Below are 12,465 nucleotides of genomic sequence, written 5' to 3'. Positions count from 1 at the left end.
GTACGACTTTGGAATTTCGACACAATTATATCCCCCAAACTATAACTCTTCCCTGTTGCTGACTAACACATAAATAAACGTAAGGAAAAAGATTGGTGCGATTAGTGATTATAGGAGGCACACAAACTTGGTTTGAAAACTCGTACTCGTACTCAATCTCGTACTCGTAGTCCAATCTGAAGGTCGCTATATTTAGCTAAAAAATCCAAATAGTTGAAAAAATGTGTAAGCCGTGAGCTTACACGAAAATCCTTTTTAAAGCCGTAACACGATATAGGAAACAGAAAACAGACTTTTTTAGTCTTGTTATTCGTCGTTGGTAGCTCCTGCTGGTTTCGTCGGCTAACGTAAGATTTCCAACGCACTCAGTAAAAATCTAAAACTCCAAGTCTAGCATTAGGTCAATCGACAGGACAAAAAGGGCCAAACTTTTGCGTGTTTTTCTTGGTTGACGTTTAATACTGACCATCTAACGATCTATTTCGTTTTAGTGGAAACTCGGCCTTGTTCTATTGGAAATCTGCGAATCTGATTGGTTCTCCCGTTGTTTTCTATTCGCTGATACAACACGATCGCGCACAAAGGATGAAACATGTTTATGAATTTTCATTCGGAATTCAGGCCCGTTTACGAAGGCGATTTTTGTCGCGCAACTTAATGCAATTTTTGTCGCGCCGAAGTTGCATCGAGTTTCGAACAGGTTCGAAACTTCTGCGGTATCGCAGCGCTTTTATCGCCGCTAGTTTACACGCATGCAAACTCGCGGCGATTTCACGACGATTTTATCGCCGCGATATCGCAGGAGATGCAACCTCGGCGCGACAAAAATTGCATTGAGCTGCGCGACAAAAATCGCAGGTGTAAACGGGCCTGAACGTCCCAACTGGAAAAACGGAACTATCTTTTCAAAAGTTTCGTTCTTCCCGATGATTTTGAAAGCATGTAATAAGCAAAAACGTCGTGTTTCATTTACGTCCCAACAGGAATTTCCAGAAATTCTTTGTAAATGGTGGGTAAACCAAACTGTTTTGTATCTTGTAATGTTTTGAGATTTATTTTTTGATACATTCTTTTCTTTTTATAAGAATATTGTTTTTCCGGCCCAGGCTGAATATTCTTATTTTTCTGTCGATTTTAGGCTGAAATATTCTTCTTATTGGAGTAACAATTACAAGTGAATAACTTCTTGCAGAATTGTTATTAGCATCAAATTAACATACGGCTAGTGCTGCTTTTGTTGTTTTTTAGCTACTTTTGTCATTTAAAGAAAGGAAGAATTTTAACGGTTAAGTTAAAACATATAATTGTATTGTGTTTACACATTTTCAAGACACATGCAAAATTGTGTTCTTTTCAAAATCTCAGCCTCGGGTTTATTTTTAAAATATTCTTAAAATTTCGCAAATTTCAGCCTCGATATTCTTAAAAAATATATTCTTATAGAAAAAATGTAAACGTGCAACGTCATAAATATATTTTCACTGCGAAATGATTATTAAACGGGAACTGTAAAACAATCCGTGGTCGCAATGTAAAAAGACTATTTGCCCAGGTCGATACGAGTGCCGATATTATACTGAAAACAGGTTAATAAATATCGATACCTCATGAAAAATATCATAAAATAAGTAAGATAAATACCTCAAACGTCGGTATTAATCCATATACTTCCCTCGGCCTACGGCCCTCGGGATGTATATGGATTAATACCTCCGTTCTCGGTAATTATCTCTTACATATCAGTTCCGTAAAATACATATTAAGACGGATTCCACTCAAAGTTTGAGCAATAATTGAAAAAATTAATTACCAAAAATCTACTCATAGCACAGTAACATTATGTATACTGCTTGAAACATCTCACTGTAATTTATTTCTCTTATTGACCCCGCTACTAAATTCTAAAGCATTCTTGAGAAATTCAAATTGTTTTCAAACCTCGTAAGAAAAGCTTAAAGCGCGTGTTGTTTTGTTTTAAACTGACGTGAAACGTCCATTTTCACTAAAATATGGAGAACTTCAAATTGATTTTCCTTCGCAGGGTCAGCTTGAGAGCTAAAATTTCGATAGGTTCTTCATAACTGTATTAAAACTGTGCCCATGCTATGAGGTCTTTTTGGTAACTTCGTTTTTGCCTTCATTGCTCGAATATTCAGCAGAAACCGTCTTAAACATTGATATATCTTACTGCGTGCGGTCTTTTTGGCGAGTACCAGCATATTTTTGAACTCTTCACGTTCTGTAACCAACACATGCCCAGGGCTGATCGTGTGGAGATACCGAATATCAATGTCATTCTTCACAAAAACTTTCATCAAACCAGACATAGCCAACTGCCATATGCTTTCCGTCGATGCTAAAATGCCGATGCTCTTCCACTTGAAATAGCGAAACACCGACAAGAACAGATCGCCCATTTTCGAGAAAGACCCCACCGTGCGCGCGAACGTTTGGTACATGCTTTTTTCGGAGAGTTTGGACGATTCACAACCCCACGAAACCATCGGCAAATTCCAGGAAGCGGCCAAAATCGCGGCCGGTTCACAAATGATATCGCAGCCGTCTCCGATAATAGCGTCTACTCCCGAAATTCGAAACTCCACCGCTTGATTTAGGCCTTCCTCGGCTAAGCACATGGAGTCGTTCCACAGAAAAGTCATCGTGTAACCAGCTAGCAGGGTCTGGTCCTCATTAATTCGATCAACAGCGATGGTTATAGCCGAGGCTGAAGTCTTTCCAATCGGCCAGTAGCCAGTCATGGGCAGTAGAACACCAATTTTTACTTCTTTTTCGTTGCTCGTTTGATGTGAGTCGTGCCCGTGAGCTGTTGATGTTGCCACGAAAAGGCAGATTAAAAAGCCGAGAGCGAGAACGAAACAAGAAAATGTTCTCGCCGAGGGGAAACCCATTGTTCTTTTTTATGAAGGTCAGTATAACAAACTAATCAGAACTGTTTCCGCCTCGTCCCCGAGGTATAAACGCAAAAAATTTCATTTACAACAAATTCTCTCTCATTATTCATCGAACGCAACAGCAACTTTTGTTTGTTCGCCCGCTACCAGTGACGTCATGGTTTTAATGCCTGGCTGACAGCATGAAGGGCTTCAAAAAATGAATTTAAACGAGCCTTGCCGCGTGTTTCATTTTCCTCTTAAATCAACATTCACTTACCGTCAAAAATTTATTTCTCTTTCATTTTGCTAGATTCAAAGTGCCGCAAAAAGTAATTTCACTGTAAAACAGGCATGTTTTACTTCATAACATTTGCCTTTTCTTAAACCAACAATGCCGCTCCAGTCGGCTTTACTGGTTCTCTTAGAAACGGTGCCATATATGGAAAGCCGGAAAAGGTTACGTTGTCGGCCAATCTTCGTTGGGGCTCAAAGTACTTCCGATTCTTTTTCTATCCAATCAGATAATGACACGAATACTCACGAATACTTCGATGACGATAAACTGCGGGCGAAAAACGGAAATTTATTCTCGGAAACGAAGACGCTTTCCATTCGACCAAAGATTCAGAAAATCGAATGGTATGTAAATTTCCAGGGCCAGGAAATTTCCGTACTATTCGCTTCCAGTAAATCCAAAAACTGTTTATTTCCGAACTGTGAACCCCTTAAACAAAAAATTCAAGAAATTCCAGGAGCATAATTGAATGAAACGGAAATTTACTGGAAGAAAGTTTTCGCAAATTGTGGGTATAGCTCAGGGAGTTGTCCTCTTTGTTGGAAACTTCGTAGAACAGGTGACATTTTTTAGGCACACTAGTCGCTGGAAATTTTTTGGAAAACCTAAACCGACACGTTTTGGTTGAATGGATTTCAAGCGCTCGAGATGTTGCCATGAACTGGGACTTCACTGTTCTTTCGACGTGGTTTTTTTTTTATCAAAGATGGTGAAGTGTGTCTCGTCCAGCACTGACGCGGAAGGCTTGGGTGCTGATTCTTTTTAAGTTTCTGGATTTTTTTTTCCTGACTATTGTACAAGTTTAAAATATGTATTTGCCTGCTTCAACACAGCAAGGAAACCTAAGTTTATTCCTTTATTTCCGTACGGCTTATTGGACATTTTACTTAAACCTACTGCCAGCTTTGTACAATAATACTTTTTTTCCTTCCTTAAATAACTGCTTAAAAGAAATGGATTTTAAAGCTGCGAAGGGTAATAATCTGAAGATGTTTCAGGCTAAGTTGGAAACATTGTCTAAAATGTAATATATTGACACATGAACAATTAGAGAAATAATTTAAATTGTTGAAACATAGTTATGTAAAAGTATTTTGTATAACTTTTTATTAGGAATGACTCTATACTCTATATTATTTTGTAATCGTGTACAGCGTAAGGTAACTTTGTTTAGTATAGTTTAATCTTCGCGTCCTGTCATATTGAAAACAGAATTTTTACAGTAAATATGTTAACCATTTTTGTAAAGAAACTACGTTACAGGTGAAGCGTCTTGAAAAAATTCGCCTTATTTTTCAAGCTCGACGTTTTCAATCCGTGTTTATCTTGCCATAACCGGACAACCTATATAACTTAACTGAATATTTTAGGTAGGGCATATTTTATATTATTCGCGATCTGAAAGTTCTGAACAGCACTAGAAGTCCAGCTAGCCCAGTGAGTGTTCCCAGTGCAAGTAGATTCCGCACCGTCTGAAATTAAAAATAAAAACACACAGGTTGTGTGGTCGGAACTTCAAACGTATTTTTAAGGCAAGTGATGACTGCTTTTATAAACGCAATTTGTTTTTGTAAGGCTTTTAGCCCAAGAACCAGAAGAACGTAACATGATGAGTCCGGCGAGGGCTCATAACACATAACATAACATAACATAACATAAACTTTATTTCCTCTCGAATTTTTGAGTAGCTTTTAATATAATATTTATATTGTAGCTAATATCTTCGAGAAAACAATAATAATAATAATAATAATAATAATAATAATAATAATAATAATAATAATAAAAAAGTGTAAATGTAAAATGTGAAAATAATAGTAAATGTGTCGGACCCGAACCGCTCGACCCGGAGTCCAGTTAGTCCAGTCCCTGAACTCTCTCTTCCGCGCGCCTTTTATAGGGGCTGAACCCAGGTGCCTGGGTTAAACCCCTATAAAGGGCTCCTGGAAGAGAGAGTTCAGGGACTGGACTAAGAGTCCAGCACGCAAACCATTAGGCCAAAATGCCTTTCACTTCTCTGTTACTTCGTATCGTACAATTCTCTGAAAAATTTTCTAATAATTAAAACAGAAGAAACGTACTCACCTTCTCTTGCCATTGAGATCTCTCAACCGCATCCTGATAGGGCATTTGCGTAAATGTTACCTAAAACCAAAGATCTGTACTTTTACCAATGTTGGCCAAATGGGTGATCAGTATTGTTCCAATGTTGGTGAAAGGGACAATAATATTGGTCCAATGTATTGACATGACTAATAACATTGGCGCAATAATCCGACTATTTCTTCAATATTGGTCAATCGACGTATTGGTGCAATATCGGTCCAATATTAGCGACATGGATAATCAATACTGGTGGCGTAGTGACAGTATTTGACCGGTGCAGGTGTTGCTATAGATAATAGTGTTTGCTACGTAAGTGACGTATGCAAACATTGCTCGAACATTGCTCCAACATTGGTACGATATTTGTGACTTTGATAATCAATACTGGTGGCGTAATGACAATATTAGTCCCGTGGAGGTGTTGAGATAGACAATACATGCAGTAGGCGCTAAGTCCGTGACGTATGCAAACATTGTTCCAATATTGGTAAGATGGATAATAACATTGGTTCGATATCAGCGACATGGATAATAAACATTAGTGGCAGAGCACGTTGTTCACGCGTTTCTAACACGGTTGAAGATACACGCCATGGTTTTACAGTTTATGCGCAGATATTTTATAAGTATAAAACCATTGAATAAAAATATATTACAATAATTGCACACTGTTATCATCATAAGCTCCACAACGTGGCACAGTTTTTATATTTTGCAAGTTCACTTGACCATATAAAGTCAAATGACGTAATACTGGATGACAAATTGGCAACAAAGGAGATAAAAAATGTATCTTACCATAGTGTGAAGTGGAATAAATGTCTTGGGCATCAGCCAGTGTAAAACACTTAATATTTTTCTCTCCAAAAGGAAAGAAAAAGAGTTTACTAGTGATCTCATCTGCGAATGTGAAAGAAATGACAAGTTAATTGTTACAAAAACCTGTTTCATTCTTAGGAACCAGCATCGTTAGTATGACTTCGACCATTACTTAGTTTCTATTTATGGAGAGTTTTGCTTGGGAAGGGGTATTCATTTAAGGCCTGAGCAGTGGCAAAACGAGGAAACATGTTTCCAGAAACACTCGTTGCGCGCATGTTTCCCCAATGTTTCCCAGTTTTGCCACACGGGAAGCATTGTTTCCAGCGTCAATTTTTGTCTCCAAGAAGCAAAATTTGCTTCTGCTACACCGTAAACACATTTCGTGTTTCCGCGCGGCATGGAAGCATGGCAAAACGAGGAAACAATTATGGAAACATGTTTCCTCGTTTTGCCAGGCCTTTATTTGGTATTGGCCTGAAATAGGTTGTACTTTTAAAGGGAAATACAAGACTGACATATTATGGGACAATAGTCTGTACAGCGAAAGAGAAGTAAGTTGTGAAGAAAACTCACTGGATTAGGTTCCCAATGTAGGAAAACTTTGGAAATACCTCTAAATAATTGTACATGGATAAATCACAGACAGCCTCTGCATCTTTGTTTCTTATTCTGGAGTATTCCTCTAGGGCAGCTCCTAACAAAATTTACGTGAAAGGGTATTGGTATAATATTATAAGACGTAACACCAGGGATAACTTTGAAAGTGGGTCTTTTCGATTTAGAGCGGTTTTCACTTGAGTGTCGAAAGTAATTCGCGTTTGCTTTGGTTTTGCATAAAAGCAGTTTTCAATTGAGTGTCGTAAAACCAAAACCAAGGTTATAACTCTTGTCAATCACGAAGGACAGAGCCAATCCAGTGAACCATTGAAAACTCGAAGCAAATACATGTAGCCGGCACGAAGCGCGGGAATATGTGCGCGAGAGAATCACAATTGTTTTTGGTTTTTCTTCAGATTGGCTGAGAAAGTGGCGCGAGTTTTTTGAACCAATCAATAAGCGTAGTTATGCAAAATAATAATAATAATAATAATAATAATAATAATAATAATAATAATAATAATAATAATAATAATAACATTTATAGTGCGCAAATTTCATAAAATGTTCAAATGCGCATTACAAGATTAAAAACGGAATAAAAAAGCTAAAAGCTAAAATTACAATTAAGAGTAAACTTACAATGAATTTAAAAAGCTAAAAGTACAATTAAAGGCAAACTTACAATGATTTTAAAAAGCTAAAATTACAATTATTAAAAGAAGAATATAATTTAAAAACAACTATGAAAAAAATGCATGACGAAAGCACCAAAGTAAACGCGAATTAATTTCGACGCTCAAGTAAAAACCGCTCTATAATTAAAAATTGATCTAAACATCCTAAAGGTTACCAATATCTTCTCTACTCACTTCAACACAGGAGTCTCTTTTCCCCTGGGAATATTGGAAAAGGCAAAAAAGATTGAAGTTTGCATGCAGTGGTGTGGAGAAAATAAATAATTGTCATTTACCAAAGTTATTATCATGCTTGTCCAGGAGTCTGTCTAAAATAAGACAATCTTCGAACCCCTAAAAGGAAATATAATTCTAGAAAAAATAATTCGTATTGAATATTATAAAGTGTTCAAGGAATTGCACATTCGACTCTTAACATTCGTTATTTAGTTCTTATTAACCGAACAGGAGGTCTGTATGGAAGGATCAAAAAACAGAATGTGAGAGAAACATCAAGCGTGAGCGCAGAGCACAAGGGGCTAGAGGTGGAACACAGAGGAAAGAAAGCCCTCCTGTCTAGTTTCCTCGCAATTCTGTTCATGCATTTAACACCCAAAGCAAACTACGAGAATAAAGAGGGTTGTGAATAGTGTAAGAAAACAAAATCAGATACCCACACTGTTCATTCCTTGAGCAAAGAACGGAACCATGGCATGGGCCGCGTCACCAATAATAAGTGCTTTATCTGAGATGTGGTAGGGTTTACACTGTAGATAATAACACAAGAAAACAGTAAGTTCAAATCTGCAAGTCAAATTAGTTTTAACCAAATCGTACATCAACTTCTGAGTGCCACAATGAGCCTGAGTGGCCTATACAATTTATGAAAAAAACAAGTGGTCCCCCTTTACTTGCACCAGTAGAATTATGTTCCATCTAATATAGTTTCTCATGTGCTGTTGTCATTCTAAACATGACATGACGTGACATGACATGATGCAAAATACTCTGGATAGCTTTATCAGAGTGAATATTCCAAGGAATCCAAGTTGTTATACCCAGGTTTTTAAATCTGCATTTTACGCTACTTAGCATCATTGGTCCGCAATGCGTGCAAGGGAAGGATAACATTGTAGTTTTTTACCTTAATTGACACCATAGGTAGTACAGGATTTTTGAAGAAATCTTCCAAAATCCTCTCCCTACAAATTATAAATAAAAACACCAAAAATTTGATATTAAATTGATATTTAATCAATGTGCAATCAGAGTTCACAAAACCAATTATAAAGGGCTACAAAAGAATTTGACATTGATATCCAAAAGTGTACTTACTCTCCCATAAGTTGGACAAAATCAGGAAAATCAGCATTAAAAAAACTCATAACATCTTCCTGTGAGGATGAAACAAATAATTTACAATGTCAACTCCATAAATCACTTAATTAATAACAAATAATAATTATCGCTTACCTTTGTCTCTAAAGAGTCAAAATTTTCAAACGGCATGATAAGTGTACATGTGAATGACTGTTCCTGCAACAGAAAGTCACGAGCAATAAGTCATTTTAATCATTAAATAGCTCTGAATTAATGTTTTCTTTAAGATGTTATAAAATAAAATATATTAAGCATATTTCTTTTTCATGTTTGAGTTCCACAAAAATGATCAAAAATGATTTTGATCGAGGATGGAATGAAAAACTATCTTCTTAATTTTAGCATAGGATGCCATTTTGGCTGACCTTGGATATGTTAAGACGGAATCCACTAGGAAGTCGAGTAATATTTATTTAAGTTGGACAAAAATCGAGTACCAGAATAATTTAAATCCTATTGCGTTATTTCCTACCCTTAATAAAAGTTAAAGATGTAAGTAATTATCCGTGATAACACCAACAACAATTTCTTATCAGAGTCTGAGAAAATGAATTTCAAAGTTCACAAGCTATAGGCAAAATCTCACGTGTAGCCATTTTGTAAATTCGTCTTTAAGCGATTCAGTGGAATTCAGTGGAACTTCGAAATTTGTTTTCGATGTTTGGTGTTGTTAGAAAAGATTTCTTTTGATAAGATATTTGAAGCAGTAACAAAAAAGTTTGCAATAAGGTGGAAATAATTTTGGTACAACAATTTCTTATCAGAGTCTGAGAAAATGATATTCAAAGTTCACAAGCTATGGGCAAAAGCTCACATCTTTTAAGCGATTCATGGGAATTCAGTGGAACTTCGAAATTTGTTTTCGATGTTTGGTGTTGTTAGAAAAGATTTCTTTCGATAAGATATTTGAAGCAGTAACACAAAAGCTTGCAATCAGGTGTAAATAGTTTTGGTACATAATTTTGTCCAATAACTACTCGAAGTCCTGGCGGATTTCCTCTTAATCACTCCACATTGAGTGTCTACTAAAGGGGGTCGTACAGTCCACAAACTACTATATTTTGTTGTTCCTAGACCACAAATTGTTTTTGATTTCTCCTAAAGACCGAAATGGCCATAATTTCTTGACCCTAAACCGCAGATTAATACGAATGCAACTGAAACCGACACTAAGAATTGGCTTAAACTGCCAAACTGCCATGGTATAATAGAGCCTCTCCATATCCTCAGACAAAAATTCCCACATTTGATTAAATACCTTGTTTGGTATAGCAATGAGCATAAGTGAATCTCGTGGCCACACATGCAAGTAATTTGCTTTAATGGCATACTCTCCACTCTGGGTTGGCAGAAGCTGAAACTCTTTGTAACCATGTGAAATATACTTTTGGCTGAAGTCAAACCTAACATGAAACATGAAAGTATGATATTCGTTTTTCAGTAACAGAGTTCAGTGATTTTTTTTTTAAAATTAGTACACAAGTAGCTGTACCCAATTTTTTTCCCATTTCAACCGCATAAAAAATTCAACCATCCAGACCCCTAATTTTTCCAATAATTTTTTTTCCATATCATTATGACTGGCCATGTTAGTACCTGCTTCCAGGTGATGTTTGTTGATAGGGGGTAAGAAGGGTTTGGCATTAAGGTAAAAGATTTCTCTATTTAAAGTGACTGTAGTGTAAGTTTATAAATTTATTCATTTAGTTTTTTAAGCATACTAGCTCCAGGCATGTAGGCCTGCCAGTTAAGGGAATAAAATAAACAAAATAATACATGGTTGCTTGGAGACATGACATTTCTCATCTTGTGTTCAAATCAATCTTGAATATATTTTGTTACTAATAAGCAAAACAAAAGTTAAAGAGTTAAACATAATACAAGCTCTTGTTTTCATCAGTGAAGTATAGTTAAATCTGTTTGCTTTACCTCACACAAGAATCTTACTTAGAAAAAGACAACAAAAAAGGAAAAAGACAATGAAGCACTATATGCACATAAATTGCACATTAAAATGCCTACAACTACACAACCCTTTGCACGCATTGCATGCCTAAAATAATAGATTATTTTAATTACCGGTATATTTATTATTTTTAATTATTTTGAAAAACAATGGATTATTATGGTACCTTGGCTTTTTCATCATCTCATTTCTAATTGTCGAGCGAGCTCCATCAGCTCCAATAACCAGCTGAGCATCAACTTCTACAGTTTTACCATCAGAGCTGACAAAAAAACACACAAAGAAATAATTCATGCCTTTGAAAATTAAAGTGACCTTATGCACCACCAGGAGGTGCTGCAAGGATGATGATGATTGAAAATTAAAGGAGCTGTAAAGTCCATTACAGTCCTGGGCCATACACAGAAGAGCAGGGGGAGGGGGCAGGCGGGGCTGTAACCCCAACAAACTAAAATTGTTTGAAATTTGCCCCGGTCTTAGCCCCCCCCCCCCCCCCACCACATTCCAAAACGCTCAGCATCCTCTGTAGGCAGAGTCTCTTTGTACAAAACTTTGTTTAGTAACCTCTTCCTCCCCCAGACTTCTCCAAAGCACTTACCGCAAGAAAGTGAGATGGCCTTTTTCAAGGTCTGCAGATAACAACTTGTGCTCAAAGTATAAGTTGACGTTGGAGAAGGATTCTGCTGCTGTCAATTGAAAGGAGTTATTAATATCAAATCTTCCTACTAAGTATCGATACAAATAAAGAATTACTTTGTTTTTGATTTATTGCTCTTAAAAATACACTTGGCCATTCATTCCTGGCAAACAGATACAAAACTAAACCGGAAGGAGGGGGGTGGGGACTGTGGGGGAAGGTTACGCTTAAAAAGGTACATTTTTCAAACCGGAAACAACGCCATTTGCTACACTTGCTACGCTATTTGCTACATTTGCTCGGCCATTTACTGCATTTGCTACAATTCCTAAGACATTTGCTACATTATCTACACTTCCTACGTCATTTGCTACATTTGCCACACTTCCTAAGTCATTTGCTACACTTTCAACATAATTTGCTACTTTGCTACCATTGCTAACTCATTTGCAACACTTTCTACGGCATTTGCTATATTTGCCACACTTACTACGCAATTGTTACGCCCAAAAGACCCGCTTGCTAATTTGCTACAGCAAATAGACCTGCTACGCAATTTGCTACAGCCAACGGAACTAATACGAAATTTGCTACAGCCAATGGAACTGCTACGCAATTTGCTACACAAAACACATTTGCTACTCAATTTGCTACACCAAACACATTTGCTACGCAATTTGCTACACCAAACACACTTGCTACGCAATTTGCTACACCAAACACACTCGCTACGCAATTTGCTACACCTAACAGGCTTGCTACGCAATTTGCTACACCAAACACACTTGCTATGCAATTTGCTACACCAAACACACTTGCTACGCAATTTGCTACACCAAACACACTTGCTACGCAATTTGCTACACCAAACACACTTGCAACGCAATTTGCTACACCGGACACACTTGCTACGCAATTTGCTACACCAAACACACTTGCTACGCAATTTGCTACACCAAACACACTTGCTATGCACTTTGGTACACCAAACACACTTGCTACGCAATTTGCTTCACCAAACACACTTGCTACGCAATTTGCTACACCAAACACACTTCCTACGCAATTTGCTACACCAAACACACTTGCAA

General features: G+C 37.0%; 1 protein-coding gene across 2 annotated transcripts in view; it reads right to left on the bottom strand.

Moving 5' to 3' along the window:
* Positions 1-4,139: 4,139 nt before the first annotated feature.
* The window catches only part of LOC144630586 (kynurenine 3-monooxygenase-like), a 28,268-nt gene continuing 19,942 nt past the window's right edge, over positions 4,140-12,465 (bottom strand). Inside the window, exons 6-17 of one of the 2 annotated variants that reach the window (XM_078488958.1) lie at positions 11,336-11,423; positions 10,904-10,999; positions 10,030-10,174; positions 8,865-8,927; positions 8,727-8,785; positions 8,536-8,593; positions 8,069-8,158; positions 7,688-7,745; positions 6,729-6,811; positions 6,094-6,195; positions 5,275-5,334; positions 4,140-4,661 (exon numbers count right to left, since the gene is read on the bottom strand). In XM_078488958.1, the coding sequence (XP_078345084.1) occupies positions 4,572-4,661; positions 5,275-5,334; positions 6,094-6,195; positions 6,729-6,811; positions 7,688-7,745; positions 8,069-8,158; positions 8,536-8,593; positions 8,727-8,785; positions 8,865-8,927; positions 10,030-10,174; positions 10,904-10,999; positions 11,336-11,423 (992 nt within the window). In that variant the 3' untranslated portion in view covers positions 4,140-4,571. The remainder of the gene's footprint in view (positions 4,662-5,274; positions 5,335-6,093; positions 6,196-6,728; positions 6,812-7,687; positions 7,746-8,068; positions 8,159-8,535; positions 8,594-8,726; positions 8,786-8,864; positions 8,928-10,029; positions 10,175-10,903; positions 11,000-11,335; positions 11,424-12,465) is intronic. The other variant, XM_078488959.1, reaches the window with a different exon arrangement.

The sequence above is a fragment of the Oculina patagonica genome, chromosome 11 (assembly GCF_052425735.1).
Source record: "Oculina patagonica isolate OP01 chromosome 11, crgOcupat, whole genome shotgun sequence".
Taxonomy (NCBI): domain Eukaryota; kingdom Metazoa; phylum Cnidaria; class Anthozoa; order Scleractinia; family Oculinidae; genus Oculina; species Oculina patagonica.
The sequence above is the reverse complement of the archived record's forward strand: the minus strand, read 5'-3'. Positions and strand labels throughout refer to the sequence as shown.